Raw genomic sequence first — 9,317 nt, 5'->3', positions numbered from 1 at the left:
CGCCCTCCCACCCCCCCCCGCCGCAGCCACTTCCGGCAGGCGCTGCGCTGCTGGGGGGCGCGGGCGAGGATGGCGGCGGAGAACGAGGCCAGCCAGGAGAGCGCCCTGGGCGCCTACTCGCCAGTGGACTACATGAGCATCACCAGCTTCCCGCGGCTGCCCGAGGACGAGCCGGCGCCCGCGGCCCCGCTGAGGGGCCGCAAGGACGAGGACGCCTTTCTGGGAGACCCCGACACCGGTGAGGCCCGCTGACCCCGTCCCTGCCCTGCCTTGGGAAGTCCCCGGTCTTCCTTCTTCTGTGTCGAGCATCCACCTCCAGCTCCATCTCCTTAATTCATCCCCATCTTCTTGGCTCTCTCCCTTCTTCTCCCTTGAGACCTGTTAATTATTTGGTGGGGAAGGGGGTGCATTTCTGCCTTGGAGGCGTAGGATGCGACAACGGAGAGGATGCTAGGGACTGCAGTAGAAGGGATTGGGTTTACCTTCTGGGAAGAACCAACTAACGGTGAAGGAATGTTGGAGGGGAGATCCTAAGGAACCGCTGTGATCACCCAGAAGAGGGCTTTCTCTAGCCACAGAGGACAGGATAGGAGAAACCAAGTCAGAGACTGCAGCAAGAGAGATCCAATCTGTGCCTTAAGAGAAGTTGCCCACAGCCAGGGATTGTGAGAAGCAGAGGGTCTGGGAGAAGCGGAGAATCTCTTCATGTCTAGGGAGGGGTAAAGAGAATATGATTCCCCCTCTGCTGGGTATTGGGAGACGGAGGCACGGACTGCATGACCTCTCAAAGTCCTTGGGGACTAGAACGCCTTCACTCTCCTGTGGATTACCCCACCCCTCCCTGAGCCATGGATCTGGCCGGGGTATTGGTAAGGTACTCTGCTCCCTAGGAAGCAGTCTCCAGAATTTTACTGTGTTCCCCTCAGCCCTCTGCTGGAATTGTGAGAAGTGGGGGTAAGAGAGGGAGGAGACAGGGATTGGAAGAGACCTGGGGGCAAAGAGCTCTCTGTGCATTCTTTCCCTGCTGCTCTTCCTCCTAGCCATGTGGCCCAGCTCCATCCTCCCCTCCATTCTTCATCCTTCATCCCCCATCCCTCTGTCCCTGCACGTCACTTCCTGGCATTAGAGCATCCTTCTACCTCACTCTCACTTCCTCGCAGTGCCTGCACTTGAGCCTTGTCTCTTACCAGCCTGGCAGATGCTGCTTTTCCGGCTTGGCCCTTCGCTAGCTGCTCCCAGTCTGAAAGCCCAAAATTCTCTCCTCCTCTACACTTTCTGGTCATCTGGCCCTGACCAGCAGCCCTTGCCAACCTTACTGGACTGCACTCTATATGGGGTGGGGGTGAGAAGATAATGAAAATGGAGTTTAGAGGTTTATGGGCATCAAACGTCAGGGCTGTGGATCAAAACTTATTTTCCAAAGGGAGTGGAATCAGAAGGTAGCAGGGAAAGGAGTGGGAAGATGTGTCGTGATGGATATCAGCCTGAAGCTAGGCCTTTTATTCAGTAGTCAGGAGTGAGACTTCTGATCCTAATACAGCCCTGACTCACCAAGCAACAATGGGCACACCTACCCTGTCCTGGGCCTTAGTTTCCTCTTCCAGCTCAACAGAGAATGCCTGTCTCTCTTGACCTAGAGATTGGAACTGCCTGACATGTTTTCTTCTGGCCCTCTGTAAATGTCTTAGCATTTACCAAAATCTATGATTATTTATTTGTGCAATTATATGATTACTCCCTGTCTGTAAGCCCCATGAGGGCAGGGATCATGATTGTTTTGTTCACTCTCCTTTCTCCAGCATCAAGACCTTGTCCATAGGCCGGGCGCGGTGGCTCACGCCTGAGGTGGGTGGATCACTTGAGGTCAGGAGTTCAAGACCAGCCTGGCCAACATGGTGAAACCCCATCTCTACTAAAAATACAAAAATTAGCTGGGCATGGTGGTGGGTGCCTGTAATCCTAGCTACTCGGGAGGCTGAGGCAGGAGAATCACTCGAACTGGGGAGGCAGAGGTTACAGTGAGCTGAGATCACGTCACTGCACTCCAGCCTGGGTGACAGAGTGAGACTCAGTCTCAAAAAAAACAAAAAACAAAAATCAAAACAAAAAAAACATACACTGGCCGGTGTGGTGGCTCACACCTGTATCCCAGCACTTTGGGATGCTGAGGCGGGTGGATCACCTGAGGTCAGGAGTTCAAAAACAGCCTGGCCAACATGACAAAACCCCATCTCTACTAAAAATACAAAAAAAAATTAGCCAGGCCTGGTGGCAGGTGTCTGTAATCCCAGCTACTCAGGAGGCTGAGGCAGAGGTTGCAGTGAGCGAAGATCATGCCATCGCACTCCAGGCTGGGCAACAGAGTGAGACTCTGTCTCAAAAAAACAAACAAACAACAACAACAACAAAAAACCTCATCTCTATTTATTTATTGGGCACTCAATAATTGTTGAATGAATAAATGCATGAGAGAGAAGATCTCGGGATGAAAGAATGGTAGGAGAGAGCAAGTTCCAAAACCTCAGGGAGTATTTTGGGAAGTTCAATACAGGCTCTGCCCTCATCTGCACGGAAATCCAGCAGAGATCCTAGTCATCTGAGCTTTTGGGAGTTTATACCTTATGCCAAATTTGTGTGTCAGGTTTGCGTGTTGCCATCATTTCAGTGTAATCATTTGAATGCCATATCTCCCAATCCTACTTCCAAGCCCCAAGGCTCCGTTGGTTCACCTGGACCAGACTACAGGCTGACATGGCCTCCTGTGTTCTCAACCTGGTGGTACCATCTAGTGGCACAGCACCATCCTCTTAGCCAGGACCTTGGTTGTGCCCAGCTAGCCTCTAGCCTGCCATTCCCTAAACCCAAGTGCCAGGCACCCCACATCAGGCTCTGTGGGAAAGAGAGCTAGACAGTGATCATTCCAAGGTTGGGAAATACTTTCTTCTGAGCTCCAAGCCCATGTGTTCCTTTCTCTCCCAGGCCTGTGTCTCCAGATGTCCCGCAAGTGCCTCATCTCTAGCATGTTCTATTTTGAACTCATCATATCCCTTCCCCACACACGTGCTCTTCCTCCACTGCCATTCTCCATTAGCGACACTGCCATTCACCCAGTCTCCCAATAATGAATGGCATGCTGGACTCCTCCTTTTCTTCTCATTTCCAAATGGTGATCAAGTGCTCTCTGCACCCCTCCTAAGTATCTTCCAAATTCCTACTCATCATCCCTGTCATCACCACTGTAGACTAAGCCACCAACCTCTGTTATCAATATTATTCATAGGCTCCTAGCTACTCCTCCTGCCTCCTCCCTCTTGCCCCTGTCCCCACCCCAATCCATCCATCGCTTCTGGTCATGTCACTCCCTGGTTCAGACATCTTTGGTGATTCTGCCAGGCATAGTGGCATACACCTGTAATCCCAGCATTTTGGGAGGTTAAGGTGGGCAGATTGCTTGAGCTCAGGAATTCAGAACCAGCCTGGGCAACATGGTGAAACCCTGTCTCTACAAAAAATACAAAAATTAGCCAGGCGTGGTGGTGCACGCCTGTAGTCCCAGCTACTCGGGAGGCTGAGGTGGGCAGATGGCTTGAGCCCTGAAGGTTGAGGCTGCAGTGAGCTGAGATTATACCACTGCACTCCAGCCTGGGCAACAGAGTGAGACACTGTCTCAAAATTTTATATATTATATATTTATATATATATATAAATTATATATATTTATTTTTTTATTTTTTTATTTTTTCAGTGATTCTCCCCTTAAGGGAATAAACAACAAGCCAGGGATGACCCTAGCCTCTAGCCAAGATCACTCTCCTAAACTCTGGACTTGTATAATCAATTCTGTTCAGGAATATTTTGTTATAAACCCAGTTTAACTGAGCTACATCCAAAAAGAGAATTTTACTGGGTAGCATAACTGAAAAGTCCAGGGATATGGGGTTTCAGGCATAGCTGGATTAAGGTACCTAAAAAGGAATGGACTTTTCTCCATCTTTTGCTCTGCCTTCTTTTGGTGGGCTTCACTGGCAGAAGGCCTCCCATTTTATTAGGGGCAAGATGCCCCCAGCAGCTACAGGCTTACATCCTACCAACTTAGCAACTTAAGTGTAATAGAAAGAGGAGCCTTTCTCTTTCCCAGTAGTTCCAGCAAAATAACAAAGTTTGGGTCTTATTGGCCTGGTTTTGTTCACATGCCTGTTACTGCACAGAGGTACCTGTTCTGATTGGCCAAGTCTGAGTTATATACTTTGGTCAGGGATGAGGGAGTTGGCTGAGAGAGGAGAGAGAATGTTCCTTAAAAGAAAATTGAATGAGAAGTGGTATCCAAGCAGATACCAGGGATGAGCCCTGAAGGTAAAAATTAGATATCTACTAGGCCAACTGCCTCCAGACAGCTTCTTATGGTGTCCCACAAATTCATAGTAACCAAAATTGAACTTGTCATCTTTCTCCCAAAAGACTTATTTCTTCTGGTTGCAAATTAATCTTTTTCCAGTATCCTGCTGTTGCTCTTCCCTATCAGTAAAATCAACACTGTTATTGCCCTAGCTGTTCCACAGTGCACACAGTAGGTACTCAGTAAATATTTTTATTGTATAAATGAATAACTTTATGATGGACTGGTGGAGTAGAGAGTCTTGAATAGCTATGATAGGGACATGTCACCTTTACCTCCTGGTTCCTTATATCTGACTGGAGAAAACAAATTAAACCATACCTAGGGCTGGGCACAGTGGCTCACGCCTGTAATGCCAGCACTTTGGGAGGCCAAGGCGGGCGGATTGCTTGAGGCCAGGAGTTTGAGACCAGCCTCATGGCCAACATGGTGAAACCCCATCTCTACTAAAAATACAAAAATTAGCTGGGCGTGGTGGTGCATGACTATAATCCCAGCTTCTTGGGAGGCTGAGGCATGAGAAATTCTTGAATCCAAAGGCGGAGGTTGCAGTGAGCCAAGATTGCGCTACTGCATTCCAGCCTGGCAGGAAGACTATCTCTCAAAAACAAAACAATAAGTACCAAGAAATAGCAACAAAAATTAGCTTGTAAGGTTGGTTTCTGAGGGTAGAAATGGCTCTTGATGCCATGTGGAGCAATGGGAAGGAGGCTTTCTAGTTACACAGACTCTTGGTCCTGCGACTTATTCATTTTATTTTATTTTATATTTTACTTTAAATTTTTTGAGATAGGGTTTCACCCTGTCGCCCAGGCTGGTGGGCAGTGGCTCACTGCAGCCTCGAACTCCCAGGCTCAAGTGATGCTCTTACCTCAGCCTTTCGAGTAGTTGGGACAACAGGTGCACACCACCATTCCTGGCTAATTAAAAAAATTTTTTTGTAGAGACAGGAGTCTTGCTATGTTGCCCAGGCTGGTCTTGAATACCTGGGCTCAAACAATCCTCCCACCTCGGCCTCCCAAATGCTGAGATTACAGACATGAGCCACCAAACCTGGCCCACTTACTCATTTTATGACCTGAGATGGGCAATATCACCTTTCTCGGTCTTAGTTTTCTCATCTGTAAAGTGGGGAGAGTGGGACTTATTTCATAAAGTTTTGGGAACACTTCAATGAGGGAATATATGTAAAATGCTTAATATGTAGTCAGCATCAATAAATCTAAGTTCAAAACCCTTTCCCACACTTCTTTTGAAACTTCTAATGCCGGGTGCAGTGGCTCACGCCTGTAATCCCAACACTTTGGGAGGCTGAGGCGGGAGGATTGTTTGAGCTCAGGAGTTCGAGAACAGCCTGGGGAACATAGCAAGACCTTGTCTCTATTAACAACAGCAACAACAACAACAAAAAGACATTTCTAGGGGCCAAGGAGAGTTCTGTGCCTACAGTGGGTGTTTAACATCTGTTTGTTTGGATGAATTCCAGTTTTATTTACAGACTCTGTGATGCTGATGTTGAGGGTTAGAGGCAAGCATCATGAAGTGAGGGAGACTCTCAGAAGATAACCTTTTTTTGAAAATAAAGTTTAAAAACAGCAGGGTGCAGTGGCTTATGCCTGTAATCCCAACACTTTGGGAGGCCGAGGCAGGCAGATCACCTGAGGTCAGAAGTTCAAGACCAGACTGGCCAACATGGTGAGACCCCGCCTCTACTAGAAATATAAAAAATTAGCTAGGCATGGTGGCATGTGCCTGTAATCCCAGCTACTCAGGTGACCGAGGCAGGAGAATCACTTGAACCTGGGAGGTGGAGGTTGCAGTGAGCCAAGATTGCGCCACTGCACTCCAGCCTGGGCGACAGAGTGAGACTCTGTCTCAAAAAAAAAAAAAAAAAAAAAAAAAAATTACATGTTCATGATAAAAAACAAAAAAAGCAATAGTGAGGAAGAATAAAAAAGTCCCCTTTCCCATTCCTATCTCCCTGTAATTTTTCATTTCAAAATATATGTGTTAATTTTTTTTAGAGACAGGGTCTTTCTATGTTGCCCAGCCTGGAGTGCAGTGGCTATTCATATTGCAATCATACTGCAGCTTTGAACTTCTGGACTCAAGTGATCTTTCTGCCTCAGCCTTCTGAATAGCTTGGCTTACAGTCATGCACAAGCACTCCTGGTTTATGTATTGATTTCTAAAAAGGAAATATATATAAGTAGTAAAAATTTCAAACCTAAAAAACTCCCACCCCATCTCATTCCCATCTTCAGCATCCTTTCCCAAGAGTAACTTCTGTATAATTTATAAACATTTCTTGTATATATCATCATTTTATCTATATATTTGGTTTCTTATTTACACAAAAGATGGGACTGTGGATCATGTAGGCCTTTAAACACCACAGGGAGCTTGGATGTTTATTATGTTGGCATCAGTGAACCACGTATTTTAAACAGAACAATAAAATGGTCAGTTTTTAATATTATCACATAGACTTTTAAAGGGCTTATAGTCCTAGTACATAGTAGCAAGTATTAAAAAATATTGAATGAATAAACTTTAAAAAACATATTGTGAGTACAGCATGAGGTCAAGGTAAATTAAAGACTATTTCTTTACTGTTCACAAACACCTAGGACCTTTAGGCCATTTTGGGACCTGGGTTCACAGGTAATAACACTCAGAGGAGGGAGCTATGGGATGGAAGAGGGTCTCAGCCCTGGTCAAGGTGGAAAAGGAATAGAAATAACTTGGAGTGAGTACCTACAGTGCACTGGGTGCACATCACCTCATGGAATCCTTGTACCCCTATCCCACCAGTTAGGGATTAGTTCCATTATTAGAATGAGGAAGGTGAGGTGCATGACTTGACTGACTTCTCCATAGCCACCAGCAAGTAGTGGGCTTTCAGTTCTCTCCTACCTCTACTCTTATCGTCCTCTAGTTTGTCTCCAGACAGTAGCCAGAGGGATCATTTTAAAACACAAAACAGGCTGGGTGCAGTGGCTCACGCCTGTAATCCCAGCACTTTGGGAGGCCGAGGTGAGTGGATCACTTGAGGTCAGGAGTTTGAGACCAGCCTGGGCAACATGGCGAAATCCCATCTCTACAAAAAATACAAAAATTAGCCAGGTGTAGTGGGGCATGCCTGTAGTCTCAACAACTCAGGAGGCTGAGCTGAGGGGGGAGGATGGCTTGAGCCTGGGAGGCAGAGGTTGCAGGGAGGCAGAGGTTGCAGTGAGCTGAGATGGTGCCACTGCACTCCAGCTGGGGTGACAGAGCCAGACCCTGTCTCAAACAACAACAACACACAGAACAGATGGTTTCACATTCTTGCTTAAAACTCCCTAATAGTGGGCCGAGTGCGGTGGCTCACACCTGTAATCCCAGCACTTTGGGAGGCTGAGGCGGGTAGATCACCTGGGGTCAGGAGTTCGAGACCAGCCTGGCCAACATGCTGAAACCCTGTTTCTACTAAAAATACAAAATTACTCAGGCATGGTGGCATGTGCCTGTAATCACAGCTACTTGAGAGGCTGAGGCAAGAGAGTCACTTGAACCCAGGAAGCGGAGGGTGCAGTGAGCCAGGATTGTGCCATTGCACTCCAGCCTAGGCAACAAGAGCGAAACTCCATCTCAAAAACAAACAAAAATAGCCTCTCGAGTAGTGACCTCCCATAATCCTTAGGGTAAAACCCAAGCTTCTCCCCGGGCTGGTAGAGCCCCACATATCTTCTTCTTTTTTTTTTTTTCTTTTGAGACAGAGTCTCACTCTGTCACCCAGGCTGGAGTGCTGTGGCGCGATCTCGGCTCACTGCAACCTCCACCTTGTGGGTTCAAGTGACTGTCGTGCCTCAGCCTCCCAAGTAGCTGGAATTAGAGGCACACATCACCATGCCCAGCTAATTTTTGTATTTTTAGTGGAGCCGGGGTTTCACCATGTTGGCCAGGCTGGTCTCAAACTCCTGACCTCAAGTGATCCACCCGCCTCGGCCTCCCAAAGTGCTGGGATTACAAGATTGAGCCACTGCGCTCAGTATGTATCTGCCTAGCTTCCACCCTTACTACTCTTTCCCCATGCCTGCTACACCAGAGCCGCCCAGGCCTTGGTTATTTTTTTTTCTAATGTACCAAGCTCATTCCTACTTTAGGACCTTTGCATCTGCTGTTCCCTCTTTCCAGAACATTCCACACACATACTCTTTGCTCTACATTATAGCTGGCTCCTTCTCATCCCTTAGTTTTCAGCTTAAAAGTCACTTCCTGAGAGGCCTTCCCTGATTTCTGCAGCTAAGGAATCGTCCCTCCCCTACCACCATTATTCTGTCATTTCCTCCTTTTTCTTCATAGCACCTGCCACAACTTGTAATTATAGACTCCTTTGCTTATTGGCTTTTTCTTCCAGGGCTCTATGAACCACATGAGGGCAGGAACTATCTGTTCCCGTCCCCTGGCACCTAGCATAGGGCTCTCCATATTTAAGGAATGAGTGAACGGATAACTGAAGTAAGGTTGGAAGGCAGGGTCCCTCCACTCTGTTTATGTAGCTGCCTCCTTGCACGGAAGGCTGGGCCCCAACTGGGGCAGGATCCGATTTCCACTGAGGGCTGGAACCCCCACCCCACCCCCCAGGAAGTGTTCTCAGCCCTGGGCCCTGGGTGCCAGGAAATTTGGCCTAGGTATCAGGGAGGGGCGGGAATCCAGCCTCCCTGCTGCCCAGCTGGGGAGGTCCCTGTCTCTTCCTAGCCGGGCACCGTTGCCCCCGCCTGTCCTGGGGTTCATGCGAAAATGAGGAAAGGTGAGTAGTGCTAGCCAGTGCGGGGATTGTGTGGCAGGGGCGGGGCAGGGAAAGCGCTGAATAGTCCCGCCTGGAGGGTGGGCAGGGCCAGGTAGGAGATGCCCAGACCGACCCCGGCTGCCCGCCCGC

General features: G+C 48.1%; 1 protein-coding gene across 6 annotated transcripts in view; it reads left to right on the top strand.

The window, feature by feature from the left end:
- Positions 1-9,317, top strand: part of GGT7 (gamma-glutamyltransferase 7) — a 28,103-nt gene continuing 18,786 nt past the window's right edge. For 3 of the 6 annotated variants that reach the window (XR_008517128.1, XR_008517131.2, XM_054542172.2), the window contains exon 1: positions 30-238. Coding sequence is in view for 4 of the 6 variants with exons in the window: in XM_054542172.2 (XP_054398147.1) it covers positions 70-238 (169 nt within the window). In the remaining 2 variants the exon portion in view is untranslated. Of the gene's footprint in view, positions 239-8,428; positions 9,189-9,317 lie in introns of those variants that run through there. The other 3 variants (XM_024238750.3, XM_024238752.3, XM_054542171.2) reach the window with 3 other exon arrangements.

This window comes from Pongo abelii, chromosome 21, assembly GCF_028885655.2.
Source record: "Pongo abelii isolate AG06213 chromosome 21, NHGRI_mPonAbe1-v2.0_pri, whole genome shotgun sequence".
Classification (NCBI taxonomy): Eukaryota; Metazoa; Chordata; class Mammalia; order Primates; family Hominidae; genus Pongo; species Pongo abelii.
This window is presented reverse-complemented; position numbering and strand designations above follow the sequence as displayed.